Source organism: Phycodurus eques, chromosome 15 (assembly GCF_024500275.1).
Source record: "Phycodurus eques isolate BA_2022a chromosome 15, UOR_Pequ_1.1, whole genome shotgun sequence".
Classification (NCBI taxonomy): domain Eukaryota; kingdom Metazoa; phylum Chordata; class Actinopteri; order Syngnathiformes; family Syngnathidae; genus Phycodurus; species Phycodurus eques.
The window spans coordinates 12095168-12119068 of record NC_084539.1 but is presented as its reverse complement, the minus strand read 5'-3'; the positions used below and the strand labels follow the sequence as shown (position 1 = coordinate 12119068).

General features: G+C 42.3%; 1 protein-coding gene across 2 annotated transcripts; it reads right to left on the bottom strand.

Annotated features, from left to right (window-relative positions):
- Window positions 1–3296: 3296 nt before the first annotated feature.
- Window positions 3297–22915, bottom strand: slc27a4 (solute carrier family 27 member 4). Of its 2 annotated transcripts, none has more exons than XM_061698712.1 (14): window positions 22539–22915; window positions 20648–20809; window positions 16820–17030; window positions 16548–16731; window positions 14933–15091; window positions 13334–13403; window positions 13116–13207; window positions 12398–12507; window positions 12092–12301; window positions 10636–10762; window positions 10401–10538; window positions 10169–10333; window positions 9925–10071; window positions 3297–8210 (listed from the first exon to the last, which is right to left on the bottom strand). In XM_061698712.1, the coding sequence occupies exons 2-14, from the start codon at window positions 20806–20808 to the stop codon at window positions 8053–8055; spliced, it is 1932 nt and encodes a 643-aa protein (XP_061554696.1). In that variant the 5' UTR covers window position 20809; window positions 22539–22915; the 3' UTR covers window positions 3297–8052. The 2 variants fall into 2 exon arrangements, with proteins under 2 accessions (XP_061554696.1, XP_061554697.1); XM_061698713.1 differs by having other exon boundaries at window positions 8065–8193.
- Window positions 22916–23901: the final 986 nt, after the last annotated feature.

Here is a 23901-nt window from a genome sequence, read left to right as displayed (position 1 = left end):
TCCCTTACAACCACCCAAATAAGAAATCAAATCCTGCATGGGACAGCTGTGTGGAATCACACACCACATGTTCAACTTGAGCCTGAAGCTTCAGCTGTGGGAAACATCCTGCTTGGTTCCAGTACCAAAGACCCCCCACCCTACAGGAGCTCAACAACTACAGGCCATTGGTGCTGACCTTTAATCTGATGAAGACCCTAGAGAGATTGGTCCTTGTCCACCTGCGCCCCCTTGTGACCTCCAAGACGGAGCCACTTCAGTCTGCCTATCGGCCTGGCACTGGTGTGGAAGATGCAATCGTCTACCTCCTCCATACATCACTGGAGCACCTGGAGAAGGCTGACAGCACTGTGAGGATAACATTCTTTGACTTATTTAGTGTGTTCAATGTAATACAATCCAACTTGCTGAGAGACAAACTGAAGCGTGCAAGGGTAGCTCATCACCTAACAGGTTGGATTACTGACTACCTCACCAATCCACTACAATATGTCAGACTGCAAGTCTTACATACAGCACCGGGGCACCACAAGGAGCTGTATTGCCTCCTTTCCTGGTCACCCTCTACAGCACGGACTTCAGCTACGGCATCGCTGCCGGTCACCTGCAGAAGTTCTCTGTCGACCATTGTCGGCCTCATTACTGACAAAGACGACTGGGGTTACAGATAAGTTGATGCCAGAAAATCTGCCTCCATATCAACATTGGAGCTGCTGGTGAATTTTAGCAGGCGTCGTCACGCTTCGTCTGCACTGCTGAACATCCAGGGAATGGACATTGAGAGTCTCTCAACATTCCCTACAAGAAAGTTCAGAGTAGACCGTTCCTGCTAAGGAGGCCGAGGGCTTTCAGTGTTCAGGGGACACTCCTGAAGAACTTATGACTCGGTGGTCGCAGTGCTCTTTTTCTATGGAGTGGTCTGCCGGGCTGGCGGCACATCGGCACAAAAGGAGACTGGACAAAATTGTCAAGAAGGCCAGCTCTCTCCTGGGCTGCTCCCTTGACTCAACTGAGACAGTGAGGCACAGGAGGATGATGGCTAAGTTGTCATGCATGCTGGACAACCCTGCCCAGCCCCGCCAAGAAACTCTGACAGCACTGCAAACGCACAGCTCCTTCAGTGACGGACTTTTACTCACTCACTATGTGTGAAGGAGAGATTCCGCCGCTCCTTCGTGCCTGCAGCGGTCAGAGTATACAACCGGAACATTGTATAGTTTATGCAATGTGCTTCTTGCACAAATGTCTTCTCTGATGAAAATTCAACTCCATTTCTATTCTATTCTATTGTATTCCATGTATGGTCTCTTAATAAGAAGTCCTGCATGATCTCTCTGCCTTCTGCACTGTGCACATGTACTGTACATACATATTGTATATTGCGTGTTAATGTGCTAGACCATATACAATACTATATCTTCCTTGGATGCATTTTTTCTTTTAATTTCCTGTATCCACCACTGCTGCTGTTACAATGCAAATTTCCCCATTGTGGGACGAGCAATAAAGGTTATCTTATCTAAACATATCTGACAGACACGTAATGGAGATGGAGTGAAAATACAAGTCTGTGTCACGAACGGAACAAAGGACACGACCCAAAATGCACAGTTTCAAAAAGAGAGGTTTAATAAACGGGCAGAGGTCGGTACACAGGAAGGCAATCCGAAAAGGCAAGGTCAATAATCAGAACAGGGTCTAGTCTTACTATGAGTCAGTGACGTGGAAACAAGGAATGCTGGAACGTGACAACAAGGTACAACGAACCGGCGACCAGAAAGAATGAGACACGAGGTTGAATGCAAGGGGTAATTAGGGTAAACGAGGCACAGGTGGGGAAGATGCTCTCAGGAGCAGGTGTGTACGAGACAGGGGGAAGACAACAACTGGAACACACACCCAAGACAATCTGGGAGACATAACAAGTCGTGGATTCTTTTTAGAGGTGTTGTGGCAATTAGTGTTTTCTTTGCTGTAAATGAGCGTTGATAATTAGACGCGGGGAGTTATGTTGTAATAGGGAACACTTTCGTGGTGAATAGAGTTTGTTATGTTTCTCTGCCTGGCACAGAAAGTCCAGTGTTACTAAAAGTAAGTTAGCATTTTCCATGGAGGCACAGTGGAGCCACCTATTTCAAACACCTTAAAGATTGCAGCATTTGGAAATTCACCTGTATGTTGTGAAAGATAAAAACATTTAAAAAGTCACACAAAAAAAAAATTCATTGTGCAAGAGTTCAATTTTGTGAGACACAAAATTATTAATTCACACTCATTTATTTTTCTTTGGCTTTTCTTGTGTGAGTGTTTTTTTCCCCACAGTTGGGTAGCAGTGATGGCAAATGAAAAAAGTGTGACGATTACCACAGACACGAAAAAGGTGCTTACTGTGCTGGCTGCTTAATCTAACGGCCAAAATGACAATAATTTAACATCAATACTAAAAGAACGGAATACGCAGCTGTCCTTAGTATGAACGTGAAGAGACTCACCTCCCAGCAGAGCCTGCGACACGGCAGGCAACACAGGCGATTGCCCATGGCCCCCTAGCTGAAGGGGACGGCTGACATTGGCCCAGGTCAATGACAAAACAATGGCACTGCTTTAAAAACGGCAACGCTAATGTGTCGGAAAAGCCCCTCATAGGGTCTCTTCCTAGATATTGCTGGCTGGTGACGAGTAGGTGCCCCCAAGAGACTGCTGATATTGATCCATATCAATTAAACGTTGTTTTTGGGTTGGCGATTATTTTCCGTATGACAAGAAAGGACCCCGGTGAAAGACCATCACAAAGTCAGTCGCACTTAACATTGCGAACGACGGCGCACATTTATACGTTGAAAAGCAGCGATTTGTCAACATCTTGGAAACTTTCGACCGAGGTAAGTGCTTCCAAGTTGCAAATATTTTGCCAATGTTGCCTTGCCTCACCTGTAAAACTCTACAAGAGAAAACACAGTTCCAAAGCTTATTTGGTATTAGGAGAAATAAAGCAAAACTTGTTTTGAATATCATCATTTTTTTCTATAAGCAAAGGGAAGGAGAAATAATTAAAATTAAAACTGTGATTTTTGTGAAAAACATCTGAGGTTTTATTTTAAGGACAAATCGCCCAACCTTAGTCATACAACTGTTATAAATGTTGAAATGTTACTTAAAACCTTGCCCGTACTGTTCATAAAGGCTCTGATGGCTACAGTTTGACCCTTGAATGTTCATTGCAATTGTTCCATACGGGTGAAAGGAATGAATACTGCTGCATCATGATGTGTCATTCACCACCCAGTGCCCACGTCAACAATTTAAATAGTTTTTATTCATGATTTATCATTTTTCAGCATACCTTTTCTCATTTTGCTTGAAACTCACATACAGTACTTTTATTCAATATTCAACGATAAGAGGATATCGGTGTGTGTGTTTCACACACACAGCACACCTCACACACCTCCCCCGTTTTATATTCCATACACTGCATGAGCTGCGAGCTGCTGCATGTGCAGGGACATATTTCAAAACGAAACAAATATAAGCTTTAAAAAAACTCACGTACAAACACGCATCACTTGATGTTACTGGGGCACAAAAGAGAAAGAAAAACTCCAATCAGGTTGGACGTGTTGAATAGAGCCAAGAGGGAGTACAGAGACACAACAGTGCTGCTTAAACGTAATTATATGTTATAGTTCGTATGAACTCATGTATTGAACTTCATTGAAAGTCTTGCAGATTGTATTAAAAAAAATCTTAACACTAGCTTATATGTGTTACATTTTGGTAAGAACAGTTAAAAACACAACGGGTGAATATACTATAGATAATTACAATCTTTTAATAGGCCAATAGAAATAGAGTGACATTTCCAACAATTCACAATCATTAGATGTAATGTTGCATTTTTAGGACATTTTATACTTCAATTCATCCCTCATGACATCACAATAAAACATTTAAAGGGAACAGATGAAGAAAAACCCACCTTTGTATTCCTTGTATACAAATACCCATCAAATGTAAAATTAAACAGTGTGTGTACATGTGTATGGTTGAATTAGGCAGTGGTGGCTTAGAGCATGGGCTTTTAATTTGCAGTCTGGACGAGGAGGGGTTAACATCTCGACAAGATTCAGGTGACATAATAAAAGAAAACACCAAATTCAATGCTCATCATGAAAAATAGCTCATTTAAAGACTATTTATGTGAAAATGTGCACCTTTTCTGGTCCAACAACTCCAAATCTCCATACACTCTTCAAAACTGTATCTTAACATGAAATAATTTCAGAGATTTAAAAAAAAATAATGTTGTATCCAAATGTGACTGACGTCTGCAGCAGATTTTCTTACACTCAGGCATTAACCCTGTCCCCTTTCACACCCACAAATAATCACACAGCTCAAAAGTTTCACACACATATCATGTAAAATAAAAAAAAAAATGGAACAATCAAAAATATAATTATCAGTTGCTCAGAAATAATAATTTAAGATCATTAAAAAAAAATTAAAAAAAATGGAAACATCCATTTCAGAGTGCTTTTCCTGCAAGGCTGTTTAGTCACGCGCCGCCTTGGTGGTCTCGGAAGCATCATTAACAGCCCTCAAGTATTCCCCTGACATAAACTTTGACATACATCGCAGTCCTTTTTCAATTTTTGTGAAAGAACATTCGTGAGACACTCATCATTAAAGAACATAAACTGACAACAAGGGGGTTAGCGGCGACAAATTTGCCCCTGGCTGTAGTGTTGGCTCATCGGGATATGGTCACATGTAAAGGGGTCACAATGAGGGTGGGAAGAACAGCTATGTTTTACATGTGGGATGTAAAAGCAGACCACAAAATGTCTTCAAGAGTGCTTAGTGTTTCCCCCAGTTTGGCTTCCTGTCACACGGTAATAAAGCCAACTAAAATGCATCACAACAAGCCACAAACCTCATCTTATTGGTCGCAAGAAACAGAAACAGAAAGAAGGTTGGCTGGATGGCTTAGTGAGTGAAACTGCGCTAAAAGCACAATATGGAGGAGTCGTTTATTTGGGGTTGAGTTTGGATCCTGAGTTTTGTTGACTCTGCACCCTAGTTCCATTACCGAGTTCACACTGCACCAAACAAAGGACACCAAGAGGGGAAACAAACTAGAGTGCATGAGGTGCGAGTGTGAAAGCACCCAAAGACAACTCAAGGGACAACTTTTTGAAAAACAAGCTTTGTAGTTTGGACGAAAGACGTAGGGGACGGAGTCGAAACATGAGGGAGCAAATTTTGGAAGCATTCGCTCAACTTTTGCCCGCAACTTTGCTCGCTTGACATCAACGGCCGGCGCAAAATTCTCACGAGTGAAATCCCGAGCTTATAAGTTTTGAATTTGATGACAAAGGGACAAAAAGTTTGAAGATAGGCGCTGAATTAAGAAAGCGACCTTGAGAACCACTCTGTGTGTGTGTGTACCGGTATGTGTGTTTTCCAGGACGTGTGAACCACATTAAGGCTCAGTGCTCTGCTAGTGGTTGATGACACTCATTCATGCCTCTACAACCTCTGATGACAGACACTGCAAACACAAATAAAACATCCATCCATTTTCTGAGCCGCTTCTCCTCACTAGGGTCGCGGGCATGCTGGAGCCTATCCCAGCTGTCATCGGGCAGGAGGCGGGCTACACCCTGAACTGGTTGCCAGCCAATCGCAGGGCACATACAAACAAACAACCATTCGCACTCACAGTCACACCTACGGGCAATTTAGAGTCTCCAATTTATGCACGTTTTGGGGATGTGGGAGGAAACCGGAGTGCCCGGAGAAAACCCACGCAGGCACGGGGAGAACATGCAAACTCCACACAGGCGGGGCCGGGGATTGAACCCGGGTCCTCAGAACTGTGAGGCTGACGCTCTAACCAGTCGGCCACCGTGCCACCACAAATAAAACAATTATTTAAAAAAAAAAAAAAAAAAAAAAAAAGATATTTGGAATTTCCCAGTTTTTCCCTACTCCAACCGACCCTCTTTGGATCTATGTTGGCTAAATTGAAGTACTCATTATAATTATATTATATATTTTCTTCACTTAGTGTATATTGTCTTCAACCAGACACACACAGAAAGGTCAGTCTACCCTAACAAAGCAGCACAGCACTGCGTTACTCAAGTCAGTTATGTACAAAGGAATATTACGGACACACTGAAAAGAACAAACATTCTGAGGAAAAACAAGTACTGCTCGGGGAATAAAGCTGTAATGTTTTGATAAATGCCCAAAAAAATAAAGTTTACAAGAAACTAACTGTAATTTTATGTTACTAGAATTGAGTCATACTGTTAGTCATAATGCTACAGCAATGAAGTCATAACATTACGAGAAATAAGTCGTAATGTTCCAACAGTAAAGTAGTATTTATTAAGAAATTAAAGCAGCTATGTTACTAGAATAGTCATTATCACAAGAAAAATGTGGTAATATTACAACAATGATGTGGTAATTGTACAACAAATACCGTTATAATGTAAAGAGAATTGTCACAACAATACGAGAAAAGTAGGTTTCCCCATTTTCCTGTTCCTCATTCTCTCGTTACAAGAATGACGTTGTAATTTTACAAGAAAAATTCTGTATAACTAAGAGAATAATTATGTTACCAGGATAATCATATTATCAGAAAAAAATGGGTACTTTTATGAGAAGAAAGCCCCGATGTTACAAGCTTACCTTAGTAAAACAAATTTACTGTCCAAAGAGAATAACGATAATAGTTCTAATATTGGTCATGTTAAGAGATTGCAATGTTGCAGTGAGATTTGCAATGTTACGCGAATAAAAAAAATGTATGTTAAGAGAAAAATGTAACGTCACAACAAGTTTGATTGTTGAGAAAGTAATGTTATGTTACAAGGATAGACATAGTATGAGAAGAAATTGTTAAGACAATGTTAAGAGAATAAAGTTGCATTGTTACGAGAATGGGCAAAATTATTTAATGAAAAATATTACACGAAAAAACGTCATAACAGGAGAATAGCTGTAATTTTGACACGTGTAAATTTGTATTTGTAATGTTGCAACTTTATTCCCTCCAAAATGTATCTTTTTTCTTGTAATTTAATTTGTAACAAAAACAAAAAAACTTTACTCTTGTAATTCTGAGTTCATTGTGACATTTTTTTCTTTTCAGTGTTCCCATTATTCCTTTGTAGTTACGAAACGAACCACTTGAATGTACTTTCTGCAGCACGACTCTCCCTACAAATAAAGCTTGAGAGATGTCAAACAGACAAACAAAACAAAAGATGTTTTCATGGCTATGACAAACATAAATAACTTCCATGTTTCCTTAAATATGTAAACAAACTAAATATATTTGGTGCAACATATTTGAATTGAAAGTTTTGATTCACATCAGCTCCTGTGGGGTGTTTTTTCTTTTTTTTTTGCAGTATTGCACTCGAGTCGAGTGGCCCTTCAACACTTGATGTCTTTGCCACATGTTGCCTCGTGTTGGCCAAAGTTGGAATGTGCACGACGAGGCTGCAGAGACTGTGTGCTACAATAGCTTTTCCACTGTTGGCTTATAGTGCAGTTGAAACCTCTTTGCCAGACAAAGTCAAAGACAAAAGAAAGAAGCAGCTTCTCTGGGCCACAGTCCTTCTTAGCATCCTTCAAGTCTGTGTGGTTCCCGGTACTTTTTGGGTGGTCCTGGGGAGCTTCCAGCTTCCAACGCTTTCATGGTCCAATACAGACTCAATGTGGTTGTGATGATTGGTTTCAAGTTACCAGAGCTATCTGGTTACTGGGTTTATGCCGCTGTGTGTGTGTGTGTGTGTTAACTGAGGTAGCCTGAGGGGTTGCCAGGGAGACTTCAGCAGGGATGAAGGGAGCGCTGCAGCGTGTTATGTAGCAATCCAAAAAGTCGCTTTGGGGATGTGGGAATGTGTGTGGCAATTTCATTTGCTGCAACTTTCCATCTTGATCACATAATACCTCTTCATTTTTGTATCCATTTGTGTGTGAGCGTGTGTATTCATATAGGTGGAGATATCGAGGGAAGCTCCGTTATCACAATTTATGTTTCCCTGAAAGTATGGAGCGGTACAGCTCCTGGTCCAGATGCACGTAGCGCCCTCTACTGGAATCAAGGAAGAACAGTCTGTCCGACACCACTCGGGGGTCAAAGCCATCTCGACGAAGCTCCGTCTTCTGGAATTTAAACGTTCCTGAGATGACATGTAAATATTTGTCAATATTTCAAACAAATTGGAATCCACACAAAAGAGGAGGTAGTATACAGGGTGAATAAAAAGTAATTTCCTTTTTCAAAATTATTTGTTTAGATTTAAACCAAGAGCTTCTTGACTTTAAGCTTGGTCCATCCATCTATTTTCCAGAGCGCTTGTGCAAATGACTTTAAGGCGTGAGAGGCGGGGAACACCCTGGACTGGTCGCCAGTCAATCCCAGGGCACAAAAAGACAAGCCACCCATCAAACTCATATTCATATCTAAGGAAAATTTAAAGTCTTCAGTTAACCTAACATGCATGTTTTTAGAAAGTGGGAGGAACCTGGAGTATCCTTAGAAAACCACAAGCACGTGGAGAACATGCAAACTCCACACAGGCCAGGGAGGAGTCAAAATTCAAACCCAGAACATCTCGACTGTGAGGCAGTCAGGCCAATCACTACATTAAGATGCTGACCTGTATTTAAACTTTTAAAAATAATTATACTGTATTTTTTTTTGTAGTTTCCTATATGTTCGTAATTTAATATTGATAATTGAGTTAGGATTAAATATGTTTATACTCCTTCCTATTCCTTTTCAAACAATTGGCAATTTGACTTCACTTCAGAACAAACAGCAGTTTGGCAGATAAAATTAGTAAATATTCTTCCAAAAAAAGAGGCTTCAAGCTGTTTATTGTAACTCTCAGCTGGTGGTTACTGTCAAAACTAAACATAAAAAAAAATAATTACATGTGTATTTGAAACACCCACATAGGCTTCCACTAGCATACAATGGGAAACACTATAGGCACACAGGCTCCCAATTAGCATCGATGTAACGCTGTTGTTACCCTTTAAGCAATGGATATCTGAACACACACCTGGGAGCAACACATGTAGACAGATAATAGAACACTACTCACAGGCATATCCCTTGCGAAGAACGACTAATATTTATGCTGAGTACAGTACAGTGTATTTGTATGCATGTCTTTCTGATACTGCCCCGAGGTGGTCAAGGTGTATACACCAGACTGAGCAGCACAATGTGCATTGCAGGAGAAAGTGTGACAAAAATAGTTTCTTTCAAATTCTATTTAATTGTCAGTACTGTATGTTTTTATGAAGTTTAATACTATAGAGTGATATTTTTCCTCATCAAAAAACATTACAAACATTTTTTGTTGTTTTTTTTGGGGGGGTGTGGGTGGCTGGAACAGATTGATGGCATTTCCATTCATTTCTACAGATGATGATTTGAGTTAGGACCGTGGTCATGGGACGATTTCAACTTTTCTATCAAGGCATGACTGTACTTTCAAAACGAATCTTAACAAACGAGAACATTGTGGAGTACTGTGAGAATTGATTTTAGTAGTTCAATTTAAAAAGTGAAACTCACATATTACACTGATTCACGACACACAGAGTGAAATATTCCATGGCTTTATTTTTCTGAACGAAAACCCCAAACTTACCATACAGAAATTGGGAATATTACATAATATTGAAAATCATTTAAAATAAAGAAATTGGGTATGAATAAATCTTCTAAAAAGTATTCGAATTGGGTTATTTTAGTTTAACGACTGTATAAGTTTTACTTTATGAATTGAACTACTGAAATAAATGAACTTTCCGTCCATATTCTTGTTTATTGATGTGCGGCCATATACTGTATAATTTCTAAAGAGAGAGTTATTTTACCAGTCTTGCTGACTTCTGGTAGAAAGCGGAGGAAGATCGGCCTGGCGTATGGAGGAAGAGCCTGGTCCAGATCCTTCACAAACTTGTCCAGGTCAGAGGAATGATTAGGATCAGCGATGGCGGCCATCCCTGCCTTCCCTTCTGCGCCTAAATGCACAAAAATGCGAAGGATTGTTCCCTCGAATCATTGGTGTCGATTGTATTATCAGGCAGGTTCACGTGTTGTGTGTATTTCACACTTTACCGGGTACTTCCACCCCGTAGACCACGACGTCTTTCATGTCGAGCAGCCTGCTGAGGGTCCCTTCCACCTCAGTGGTCGAGACGTTCTCTCCTTTCCAGCGGAAGGTGTCGCCTGTCCTATCCTTGAAGTACATGTGGCCGCACTCATCCATGATTAACACATCACCTGGTGAGAGGAGGAGACACCAATTATACAATCGTGCACATATACTGGATAAACGGTGCATACTTACCAGAAAGATAAGCACTGTCTCCCTTTTTAAACACGCTATGATCGATCTTCTTGCTGGTTGCCGATTGGTTGACATAGCCATCAAATCTGCGTAGAGGGTCATTCTGCATGATCGTGCCTACCAGCTGACCAGGCTCGCCTAAACAGATGGACATTGGGAAAGTGAGGTCACAGCGGACTAGTGTTCACTGGTGTAGTTTCATACAGCCACATCCAGTAATAATAAATCCACTCACCGGGTTTACAGGGAATGCAGACGCCGTCGGGCCCTCGGATGAGCTCCATGGTCTCTTCATCTACCCTCACTAGTCGGATGGGGTAGATGAAAGGTAGAATCTGACTGTTGAAGCCGCACGCTCCCACCTGCAGGACATCGCAACACCAAATGTTAGGAAAGTCATTTAAAACAAAGGGTGCAAAAGCTGACTTCCTCAGTCCAACCCCACAGAAAAAAAACGAAGCAGAAGAAAGGATCTCTTTAACACAAAGCCCTAACAGGACACTGACGAGCATCAAAGGGTAAGCAGGGTCATTTTAGCATCATTCTAACATCCGTGTTGTTACATTGACTTATTTCGTTACTGAATTAATTTGATGACCATCTCTTTTTTTATGTGTGTAATGTCCATTTGAGGAACTCAAATCCGGCCTCGCCTGTGTGGAGTTTGCATGTTCTCCCCGTGCCTTTGTCGATTTTCTGCGGGTACTCCGGTTTCCTCCCACATCTCCAAAACATGCATTGTAGGTAAATTGAAGACTAAATTGCCTGTAGGTGTAAATGTGAGGGCAAGTGGTTGTCTCTCTATGTGTGCTCTGCGATACCCCTCCTCTCGCCCAGAGTCAGCTGGGATAGGCTCCAGCATGCCCACAACCCTCGTGGATGAATATTATTAAACCAGGAGTAGATTGTAGGAGTGCAAATGCAAAAAGATCAGTCCCCTTCCTGTTGGTTTACAGCCATTTTAGGAGGGGTTTTCACATAAAATGCCTTTTAAAAAACTTGTCCTACTAAAGTGAAATAGAAAGGGCACCATCAGAAAAGGGACTTTGTCCTTTTTTTCAATCATATTGCAGGTCCATATGAAAGACAACCTTTGTGGTCCACTTCAAGTGGAATAAAATGTCAGTCAGTGGCCTAAAAACCTAGGCCTTTTAGGCCTCACTAGGCCTAAAAACCTCACAAGCACCCACAAAATTATTTGGTAGTATGTGCTTATGGCAAAGATTTATTGTTTTAGCGCCCCTAAGATAAATTGTGGGTTCCCTAAAATTCACCCCCATTGACAATTTTTTTTTGGGGGGGGCTAAGCCACCCCAAACATCATAACCTAGAGAAGCCCTGGCCCTCACGCAATACAAATAATAATGTCAACCTAAACCACTTTCTGTTCTCCTGAGGTAATCCCAGTTTGGTTAGCTTTTAACGAGTCTGAGTTAATGTTCAGCGTTCAGATGTGCGCCGTTTTGAATTACTAACAACGGAATTATTTGGGAGAGTTGAGTGAAAACATTTTTAAATTTTGAGTTCTTTTTACAAAACGACAGTTCTTTTTCTGGTCCATTAAGACGAGATGACATTTTGATTCATTTCTGAGTTTGGAGTGTTCACATATGCAGAAAGATGCTAACTAAACGCATTGTGTGCATTTGGACAACCAGGGTATTTAAGTGACTCCTGTTTCACATGCCTACCTTGTTGTCAAAGTTTCCTAAGCTGCAGTTGCACTCAGTTGCTCCGTAGAATTCTGCTATCTGTGGAATGTTGTAGCGCGTCATGAATTCCTCCCATATGGACTGACGTAGGCCGTTACCTAGCGCCATCCGCACACAATGCTGTTTCTCCATGTCCCGAACTGGCTGGTTGAGCAGGTAGCGGCAAATCTCACCTATGTACTGCACAATCTGAGGGACAAGGTGATATGGCAACTGCATCTTACAAAAATGAAAAACACATTAAGAAGACAAAAATAATAATAACTTGTTTGTTTGCTTGCTTACAGTGCAGTTGTACTTGGCGCAGTCGTCCCAGAAACGGGAGGCGGAGAACTTCTTTTTGAGGACGACACTCATGCCATGGATTATACACTGGCCCACTCCCACAATGTTACCTGTCAAAAAGTTTGCATTATTAGACACCATGGAGACATTGAAGTTGAAGGCATTTGAAACTAAAAGTAAAATTAAACACACTTTACGTGGTACACGGAAAAGTGGAAAAAAAAAAAAAAGACTGTTTGGGTATGGTTTGGCTTTGTTTTTTTATTTTTTAAGTAGTAGTTTACCAATGTCGTGTCAGGATAAAAAAAAAAAAAAGCAGAGAGAAATAAATATTAGAAATTAATTGCACAATACAAACAAAAAAGTCTTGGGACACATCACTTAGTCAATACATCAGAGGTTGGTTTAAACCCCTTCATTTCCCATGAATCTTAATTCTTGGTCTTGTCAAGACATTTGGGACAATTTATGATCCCATCTTTTTTGGAATAGTTTGGGGAAGGCCACTTTCTGATCCAGAATGACTGTACCACACCCAGTCCATAAAGTCATGGTCAGTTGAGTTTGCTACGGAAGAACTCTAAAACTAAAAAAAAACTAAACTAAAACTCATAGTTGAAAAATGTTGTACGTTCTCGCAAAACTAAATATTTTACCTTTTTCATATAATGTGCCCTAAAGCTATTTTATATAGTCACATATACAGTAGTGTGTTTACCTGCAGAGTGGTAGAGTGGAAGGCAGTCATACAAGATGTCATCTGGTGTCATCCTGAAACCGTGATAGACTAAAGCGGCCATGCGGTAATACCTGTGATCAGAGGAACGTGTGAGTCAAGTCAAAACAATGTTTAGCTCACTACTTGACTCGTTGAAAAAGGCCACATGACTCAATCAGTCTGGAGCTTCCTGTCTTAGCAGCGCACTTGCCACCTACCTGCTGTGCACAACAATGGCAGCTTTCGGCATCCCGGTGGTTCCTGACGTGTAAATGTAGAAGAGGCGATCTGGAAAACAGAGTATTGAGCTCACAGTAATTTTTTAATTAACTATCTTAACATGTTTTATGTATGTGGGTGACACTGCACAGTAGTTGACAAAATAGTTAACGTTTCAAATTCGTTCTGTGTGCAGTTTACATGTTAAACCTGAGCTAGACTTGCGTGGTATTCTGTATTCTGGCCTCCAGATTCAAAAACATGCATGCTAAATTCACTGAAAACTTTAAATTGCCCATAGTGTAAATGTCTGTCTTTATGTGTCATTCCTCTAATTGACAGGTGATCAACCCCAGGTGTGCCCGCCTACCAATTTAAGAAAGAATCCAATTTCCCTGTGACACAGAATGGGATGAATGGTTTAGATTGAATAGATTTGAATAGTTCAAATGACCATTTCCTTAAATGGTCAGGAGGAGCCTGAGTCTATCTCAATTGATTTTGAGTGAAAGGCGGATCACACCCCGTACTGGTCGCCAGTTAATCTCAGGGCACATATAGAGACAGAAAAAAATGTGTATTCAACAGAGACACACTCTGATCAAACCCTAAACTGACTGATCCAAAAGACGTTTGCTCGGACGACCTTTATTTACCAAATATGTGGGCGAAGGTCAATAGTTTTATTGCCAACGCAACTGCACCGTTGTCGTCATTGATTACACAGGTAAAGATTAAGTGAGCAGATAGGGAGTAAATTGATATTTTCTATTCATGTTGTGTGGATGGAGATGTAAGCTATTTCTTCTCTGACTAAAACATCTAATTAAGATAAATGAGTTAGTCACAATAAAAGGGAAATAGATTTAATATTTTGTATTTATATGTAAGTATATTTTCCTGCCCTGGATGATAGATCTATGATATCTTTTATACTGTACTTGATAATTCCTTGTTTGACTTTGGTTATAATAGATCACAAAAGTTATTCGCTGCATTGCTCAGTCTGCCTAGCGCCATATATTTAGCAAAGCTAGTTAGTTGTAACAGTGCAAGGACAACTACTTGCCCAGAGTGTGAAGAAAAAAGCCAGCGCCTATTCAAATATAGTATACAGTCATGGCTAAAAATTGGCAGTTTTTGCCAACCATGACTGTGTACATCATTCGTGGAGGCAACAATTTATCACCAAGCAGCCAAATTACACTTGAAAATTAGTGCAGTGAATCTGTGCATGTAACACATGCAGCAGACACATCGCCAAACACAAATACCCCCCAGCCCCACGTTGACAACTTTACCAAACATTCGCGCAATTGTATTTATCAGAAGCTAATGCTGATCATGCTAATCTGGGCCTAATATAGCCAGAAACCACACGTGTGGAGGCAGCATTATGTAAATTAGCCAAATTGTGAAGCCAAATTCAGAACATTTTTGGATAAAGGCAGCAAACAAAAGATCTATTTGGTTGGGTAATTTCACACTGGATGTGCGGGCAGGCCCTCCAGAGAGCTATTTGTAAACAAGCAATTTTTGTCCCCGTTTGAATTTCATAAACATCGCTGGGTATGATTTTCCGGGCGTGGCCTCCTTACCCGTGAAGCAGCGTTGTGGTCGACTGGGCAGGTGCGAAGGAGCAGCGGCAAGCAGCGGCTCGAGGCACTCGGTACCCTGCGGTACCCGTTTGGGGTCCCAGTCTCCAGAACAAAACATCTGCACCGTCTTCCCCATTGAAATGTGGACCTCGGACACAGCTGGAGGAAACGAGGCACAATTATTAACCTAATTCAGAAACCCAAGCATGTGGTACAATATAAATGTCAGATTCAGGACAATGAAATTCAACCCAATCACTCTGTTAGGAAACAAGCTGCCCCCAATTGGCTTGCGTGTTCCCTTGTACTACCTTTAAAATGCATGCCGCCATTAAGAAAAAAACAGGTTGAGGATGCGGCGCAAAGCAGCCATGTTGAATCACTCTTCAAATCAGCTGGCATCAGCACCTTTTTTGTTTTAACATTTGGCAGGCACCCAAAAAGCACCACGAGGTGGTAAAAGACTAATTTATGAGCACTCTACAATGCTGGGCTGCAGTCTTCCAACTCCGATGCAGCCTCTCATGTTTAAAAGCAAAAATACTGCAGGTAAAGCGATGACATCATATTACAGGTTATTTCTTCTGTTATTAGTTGAAGATGAACATGGCGTCAGCTAAGCAAAATTGAGCTAGATTTACCTATGGCACAACTCCGGCACTGAAACAGCAGTTCTGAATCTTTCGAGGGAGATTCTCCCATAGTATTAGAAATGGGATACTGTAACTGTATACACTGTATATTATATATGCATTATATGCTATATTGTCTATTTGAAAACTAGCAATCGATCAATTGTTTATTTTCTCCAATGTCAATGAAGGGAACTTCCTTTAAACATCCTATCATAGGATCACTTCAAAACAATATTTCCAATCATACAGTACGTCAACAAGTACCCGCGTGCCTATATGCACCTCCCTAGCCCCTTTCCCGGTCCTCATGGTAATGAAACTCGTTCTCTTCATTGGCTCAGCAGCACAGGGGTACAGGGTTGAGCATTGCCTCTATTCCTAGAGATAGAACCAGGCCCGAAAAAAAGAGAGACATTTCTACCAGTGTTACAAGTGGATGATAAGTTTGCTCCAATTCTTTATCCTTTATGTATTTTGACTGAAGAACGTACAACATTTTATTAAGACATCGGTATCTCCTTTATATAAAATTTAAATAAATCTGTGACCTGCATTATGCACACACACAAAACCTGACATACTAAAGACAAATTTATGCAAATCTATCATTCAGCGTTATGGCACATCTTAGCTGTACACAGCCACTCCCAATTTTTCAATGCATACCTCCTCCGTTCTCTGATCAGTTCAGTCTTTTAACACAATGTTGTGTGTTGTGATATTCCTCCCCTTCATACCTTCATTTAATCCATGAGCCATTTAAAAGCTCCAGTGACTGATATTGAAGAGACATCCCCTCCAAAGCCGCCAATCTTATATGAGCTTTGTCCATTTTCTGTGCTCCACTTAAGGTCTCCTGTCAGAGTACTGAGCAACGTACGTCAACACACATTGCACACTGTAAATGGATCACTAAACATATGTATCCAGAAGTGTCTGTGCTAGCTTTCCTGATATGATAGAGAGCAAATGCTATGTACCATCAATCAATTCGGATCCAAACACCACCGCTTTGGCGTTGGAAATGGTTACGCAGTGCACCAAGGCCTCTAGTCTCAAATTGAAGTTGATGAGAGCGGCCTCCACTCCAATCTTGGCCATGCCAAGCCAGAGACCCACGTACTGGGACCTGTTCTCCATGAAAATGGCCACCACATCGCCCTCCTGAGGATGAAAACACACAAAGCAGAGCGGGTGTCCAACTGCTGGGAGATTTGACAGGCGGACGTTTACAACTATAGATTTGCCTTACTTTAAAGCCACGCTGAAGCAGCAGGTTGCCCACTTGGTTGGAGTACTCGTCTAACTGTCGGAAGGTCCACGTTTCACCGGTGCCTTCGAAGATCAGCGCCGTTTTGTTGGCGTGACGCCGCACAGTCTCAGCGAAGATGGTGGGAATAGTGTTCTTCTCCCGGAGGTGGCGTTTGACGTTCATCTTGACCTGCAATAGCACTGCTGCCGCGCTGAACAAGAAAAAGAAAACAGCAAGAACTTATTAGCAGCTGTTAGTACAACAGTTTCTAATGGAAATGAAGGGTTGTAGACGGTCACAATGTATCCCACTGGACATCCTCCAATTGCTTAAATTATACAGGTGCATCTCTACACTACTAAAGCCCCTAATGTAACATGGAGAAAAAAAGTTGGAAGAAGAAAACTTTTTCCCTCACCCTTTTTATTTTTCATCCATTTCCCTTTGGGGGCTCTGTACATCTCAGTACATTTGAATACTGTATAGTGAAAACAACTTTATATATTTCGTAGTTCAGTTCAAAATGTTAATCTAATATCCATCCATCCATCTTCTTCCGCCTATCCGAGGTCAGGTCGCGAGGGCAGTAGCTTGAACAGGGACGCCCAGACTTCCCTCACCCCAGTCAGTTCATCCAGCTCTTCCGAGGGGATCCTGAGGCGCCCCGAGGCCAGCTGTGAGGCATAGTCTCACCAGCGTGTCCTGGGTTTTCCCCGGGGTCTCCTCCCGGTGGGACATGCCCGGAACACCTCACCTAATCAGATGCCCCAGCCACCTCATCTGGCTCCTCTCAATGTGGAGGGGCAGCGGCTCAACTCTGAGCCCCTCCCGGATGACCGAGCTTCTCACCCTATCTCTAAGGGAGAGCCCGGACACCCTGCGGAGGAAACTCATTTCGGCCGCTTGTATCCGGGATCTTGTTCTTTTGGTCACGACCCACAGCTCGTGACCATAGGTGAGGGTAGGAGCGTAGATCGACCGGTAAATTGAGAGCTTCGCCTTTCGGTTTAGCGCCTTCTTTACCACAACGGATCGATACAAAGTCCGCATCACTGCAGACGCTGCACCGATCCGCCAGTTTATGTCACGTTCCATTTTTCCCCTCACCCGTGAACAAGACCCCAAGATGCTTGAACTCCTCCACTGGCAAAAATGATTGCCGGAAGAATTTTTTTCACCTTGGGAGCGAGAGGAGCTTTTCTGCTTCAAACATGCTGCTGGTAACTTGGACTTTTTTTGGAAAGCGCATTGTTCAATATTACAAGAATTAAAGTCATCGTAATAGCGCAATGATGAGTTAGATGTTGAATCGTTTGTTTTTATTTACTACTATGTTGGTTGTCAAATATGTTAAAGTAATTCACCTGCAGTCTGTGGTGCAAGGAAGGCTGCAGGGCACCGCTGACCTATAGAACGGCAGACACACCCTTTTTTTATATTGATGAACCTCAAAACATGCATTTAGTCATAAGCAAAGTATTCTGATTGAATTACTTTTATTGGATTTATTTCATACAGTATAAAAAACAGGTGCTCTCCTTCAAAGTGTAGCGTGTTAGATGGAGTGTGCACGTCTCACTAGTGACAGCACATCCACTACGGAAGGAATTTTCAGATTTTAAAGTGTGTTATATTTTCCAAATGGATTTCTAGGAGGCGGCACGGTGAGCGACTGGTTAGCACATCTGCCTCACAGTTCTGAGGAGCGGGGTTCAATCCCCGGCCCCGTCTGTGTGGAGTTTGCATGTTCTCCCCATGCCTGCGTGGGTTTTCTCCAGGCACTCCGGTTTCCTCCCACATCCCAAAAACATGCACGTTAATTGAAAACTCTAAATTGCCCGTAGGTGTGAATGTGAGTGCGAATGTTTTTTTGTTTGTATGTGCCCTGCGATTGGCTGGCAACCAGTTCAGGGTGTACCCCGCCTCCTGCCCGATGATAGCTGGGATAGGCTCCAGCACGCCCGCGACCCTAGTGAGGAGAAGCGGCTCAGAAAATGGATGGATGGATGGATTTCTAGGACATTTCCAGGTCTCAGGAAAACCCCATGCTCCATGATTTACAGCCTGCCTCAGACTTCAATGAGTCGCGTCTCTTTGGTGCCTGTGCATAATTTTCCAGATTACACAATGTGCGTAGCTGAAAGGTGCGTAAATCAGGCACGTAAATGAATAATTAAAAAAAATAAAATAAAAAAATAGACTTACACTCGAACAGGAGAATATGGCCCAATTTGAACAGTGGTCATACATATGCCAACCAGTCTTGCATCTACTGCGTATTAATTTCATGCGTGATGATGGTAATACAGTACACTGTATTTATTTGCATATTTACTTTCTCAGTTCTGTGCTTCGGCACATAGCTCATTAAAATAGTTCATGACCATATTACATTCTAAGATATTTGACAAATGGTGGATTTGTTTTTTAAAGGTACTCCTATATGTACACTCAATTAGAGTGTACTTTAAACTAACGGGTAAGGTGTTAAATTACAGTTTCGATGTACAACCAAGCATTTGAAAACAAAATAAAAATGTGGCTCCTGTTTAGATCTCAAGTACATTACTGTTATTACCACACATGTGAATGTTTCTTTATTCTGCATAAAAATGTCTAAACACTGACTCGTTGATTTAAAAAAATGAGAAGTACGTATTCATTACAAATATAATATTGTTATTAAGGCTATCCCTTAGTTTTTTCAGTACTTTTAATGTTTTTTTTTTTTTTTAAGTGAAAAAAGTAAAATTCAGAAACTCAAAGCTATATTTGTGTCAAATCAGCTTGGATGTATATAACAAGAATACACAATCACGAACATTTTAACCCAATCCAAATCACTTCCAAATAATGAAGTTTATGACTTTATGCAAACCACAGGAGTGCCACAAGTCTCATTTGAGCTCTATATTTGAAAAACAAAGGTCACTTGTTACGTAGGATAATGACGATAATGACATTTGCCATAAAACATTACAGCAAGGCGGAAAAGGAGAGGGTCGGTCCGGGGGCAAAATGGAAACATTGCACTTGATATTGCAAAGGTGCAAAGATCCTGATAACAGACAGAGTTGTATAATTGCTGACGACCAACAGATCGACTCTGCTACACAAATGATGTCACTTAATCTTCTATATCAGTTTTTAATTTGCTATTTTAAGCAATTGTTTTAACAATCTGCTGTGAGCTGTTTTACTCTACCCTGTTGTAAAATATAGAAATTTCCACCGTGGGGATCAATAAAGGATTATCTTATCGAACGTACACCACTGCAAACTACAAGCTCAATAATAACCATTGTTGAAGGAATACCTCTCTGACAGTATCAGTCAAGACTCAAGACTGGGAATTATTACGATACAACTCTTGAACTGCATCTCAACAGACCATGCAGCATACGTAATAAACGGAACATATTTACGATTACTTTAAAACACAAAGACAGTTTGCTCCACTTAATTACAACTGGTTAGTTCACTTTGGCTTCCTTCTAACAAGAGACCATTTTGTCTTTTACAAACAGAGGAGTGATTGAAGACAAAACAACGGTGAATATTGGCTTTGTGGAAGAATGGTTTGCTCTTCCTGCCAACTTTTTAACTGCCATATTTCAGCAACATGGTCTGTCACAAAGTTTTGAATGAATCTCTTTCTGTTAATCCAAGCCTTCTGGGCAGCCGATGATGATGCAAATTCATACTCCTACCTCGTAATGTTTTTAGCTCACGCTCGCAACATACATGAAAGGCATCCATAAAATACATGAATGAGATTCCTCATGCGCACTTAAACCAAAACAAAGCACAGGACCTTTCAAAACTTACTGCAAGTCTCTGCCTATTGTTTTGACAAAAATCCGCAGAAAGCGCCATCCTCCGCTTCCCAGGTAGAATATCAGGATGGCGGGCAGGACCTGGATCCAGGGCAGGCTCGTCAGCAGCCTCAAGACGAACAGCAGGGCCGTGCAACACGCGAAACGCAGCATCCTGCAACAACATACGCGCACGCAGTGAAAGGGTGAAGGCTGTGACAAGAATCTTGTGGCAAACACCCCAGTAGAAGCAAGGTTACTCAAGCGATAAGACTCTTTATTGTGCTGTATTTGAGCAAAACAAACATCCCCGTTCTAAGACAATGACACAGGTTGGTTTACATTTTTTGGTGGGGGGGGGGGGGGTTAATGTGCCTGTAAAGTAACACAATAACCTGAAGTTGATTTAAGAGTACCTCCCTAGACATTAGTTTAGTGAGCATCAAAGTATCAGCTCTGAGTGTGTGTTTATGTGCCCATTTCAAGAGAAGCGATGTTCAGGCTCAACAGCAGAAAGGAATATACAATACACTAGTGGAGGTTTTGGGGTTTGAATCTCTCAGGTCCTGCCTTTAGGTGTGGAGTTTGCATATTCTCCCTCTGCTTGCGTGGGTTTTCTCTGGAGACTGTGGCTTCCTCCCGCATTCCCAAAACATACATTGAAGATTCTAAATTGTCAATCAGTGTGAATGTGAATGGTTGTTTGTCTATATGTGCCTTATGTTTGGCCAGCAACCAATCAAGGATGTTCACTGCTATAGAAAATGGCTGGATGGATGTTTTTACAGGGGTTGGTTCATTTTTACACTTGCAGGCAGTTAAAAATTGTACAATTAGATAGGTTAGGGGCAGCGTAATAATAGTACTTTACAGTTTGTTTGTTTTTTTACAGTTGTCCGTCAACAATGTCAAAATAGTTCATAAAAGGTTTTATGGTGAGAAAGACAGATTTTACATTGAACAAATTTGATGCCAACCATTGTTCTGGGACCGATTGTATGCAATCTTTCAGGTTCAACATAGGCAAGCTATAAACAGAAAGAGCACGCCGACCTCTGGCAAGGCTGAAACGTTTGTCAACTGTTAAAAGGCTCCAATCTACAATCTAAACAGATACAAAATGTGATTGGGAGATGCATCCAAAATGTGATTTTTGTCATGTTAATTTGAATATTCACCCGCAAAGTCCAATTTGGGCTCATATAGAGGAACTTGGTTTCACATTACAGCTTGTGACCTCAGCATATAAACAAAGCCGACACACAGAGGAAACCCGAGCTTCCTTGGTGGCGGTCGCTGGTGTGTCGTGACAGTGTCCGGTGACATCTCTGGATGAAGTCTAAGTTTACATCATGGCGCCGCAGCTCGACGGTTCTTATCTAGCGTCACGGAAGGGTGCATTCTTATGACATTAGTCACAGAGCTTGCACAGAGGAGCTCTCTGCCTTCCTCATTCCTTCGAAAACACATCAAGCGTCCAATGTGAGGAGCGAGCAAAGCAAAAGAGCGGAAGACGGTCATCGCAACTGCCGCTGTTGCACCCGGAAATTTAAAAGGCGCGTAGCATCATATTGCGGTTGTGGGCTGGCACCCAGTGTGCCATGTGGGCTTCCACGCAGGGCCTGTCGAGGCCGTGCGGACGGGCCCGGAGGTGGTGCCGTGCGCAATTAGACGCTGCGGGTATGGATGCGTTGTTGCTCGGTGGGGCCGCAGTGCGTTTTGATAGCGTGAGACGCCGCGGATGTGCAGTTCGCCGCCGAGGCTGCGTAACGCGGCGGGATGAGCTCGCTCAGTCAAATGGGTTAAGCGCACTGATCGCCCGCAAGGTTGACAGAGGGCGAGCGCACAGTCATCATCACGTCAACCTTTTGTTCCGCACACGCACACGCACCAATGCCTCTCACCTGATTCCGAAATAGCGTGTAATGTGCCAAAGAAGACCACCCAGACGCCGAGCCCCTTGATCTGCTTACAGGCCAGCCTGCTGCTCGCCTCCTCTCCCCTCACGCACGGCCGCTGGGCTCAGCTTGATAGCGGCGCGCGGAGACAGATACGCTCACCCGGGGATCGCCTTCCCTTTTGTCGTTGTTAAGACAACAACGCTTCCGCTCCGATTGGCCTGGCTGAATGTGTCGACTTTGACCGGGCGAGCATCATCCGTTCATTATGCCGATCCGCGATATGATTTCCAGCTCCATTGTGACAGATGAAACCTTTTAGCTAGCGTAATTCAAATGACCTTATAGTTTTCTCAACGAGCTCCCGCCCACCGCCGGCAGTTTGCTGCAAATGCAGCGGGAATAAACAGTGACTGGCAGGGACCGCGACCAATCGGGTGCTTCTATTTCCTTTTACGTCACGGCTGGGAGGGGAGGGAGCTTGACGGGAAGGAAAATGCGGCGCGGCCTGCCAGGAGCCGCCCGCTGCTGCAGTTCGCCGACACACAGCATTTGTGTTCCCGGTAGTGAGAAAGGCCCTGATGCGGAACTGCGAGGGAGTTTAACGAGCGACAAGCCCTGCCAACTGCGCATGCGCTCGAATCGGTGTTCCTCAAAGCGCATGCGCGGACTCAGATCGCGACGAGGAAGTTCAGGTGCAGTAATTTTAGGGACGACTATCAATGGGTGACTGGCAAATGTTTTCTCTATTATTCCCTACACAAGTGAGGGGTTGCCATCTGGGTGACCACCCTTCACCCACCTCCTGGCTCCACCCTGGTTGGGGAGCCCGAATATGATCATTTCTGAAACCAGGTCCCAGCGTATTGGCAGTTTTTATTTTATTTTAAAAAAAATCATTTTTACGTTTCCTCCACACAAAACCGGCATTTTGGGAGCCAAGGAAGGGCATAATGTTTGGTGGTTTTGGCGGTGTACAAAACACACACACAAATAAATCAAGACAGGAAGGACAAGAGTAATTAAAAAAAAAAAAAAAAAAAAAAAGTGGTCAGACTTGAAAGTAGATTCCCCCCCCCCCCCCAAAAAAAGAATTAAAGCACATCGACAGTGTTATAGTGCTCCTATAGTGGGTGCAGACACACAGAGGAACACACAAATATCATCCATCATTGGGAATGCAAATTTTGCCAGCGTAATGTCACAAATGGAGGGACATTAACATACAGACGAAGCTGGGAAAGCACTCGACAATAGACCTCCACCCAGATGCTATTAGTTTGTTCGCTGAATGTGCTAAAAATACACCCCACTCCTTTTTCAGCTGTCAATCAAATAGCTTTGCAGGCCTACAGTGTGTGCTCAAATG

Excerpts from the sequence above, each read along its gene's own strand:
- slc27a4 (XM_061698712.1), bottom strand. The coding sequence starts at position 20,808 with ATGCTGCGTTTCGCGTGTTGCACGGCCCTGCTGTTCGTCTTGAGGCTG. Across the intron at positions 15,092-16,547 it reads TGGATCCGAATTGATTGATG|CTGTGTCCGAGGTCCACATT; the intron begins GTACATAGCATT and ends CGTTTCCTCCAG. Across the intron at positions 12,508-13,115 it reads TCCACTCTACCACTCTGCAG|GTAACATTGTGGGAGTGGGC; the intron begins GTAAACACACTA and ends ACTTTTTGACAG.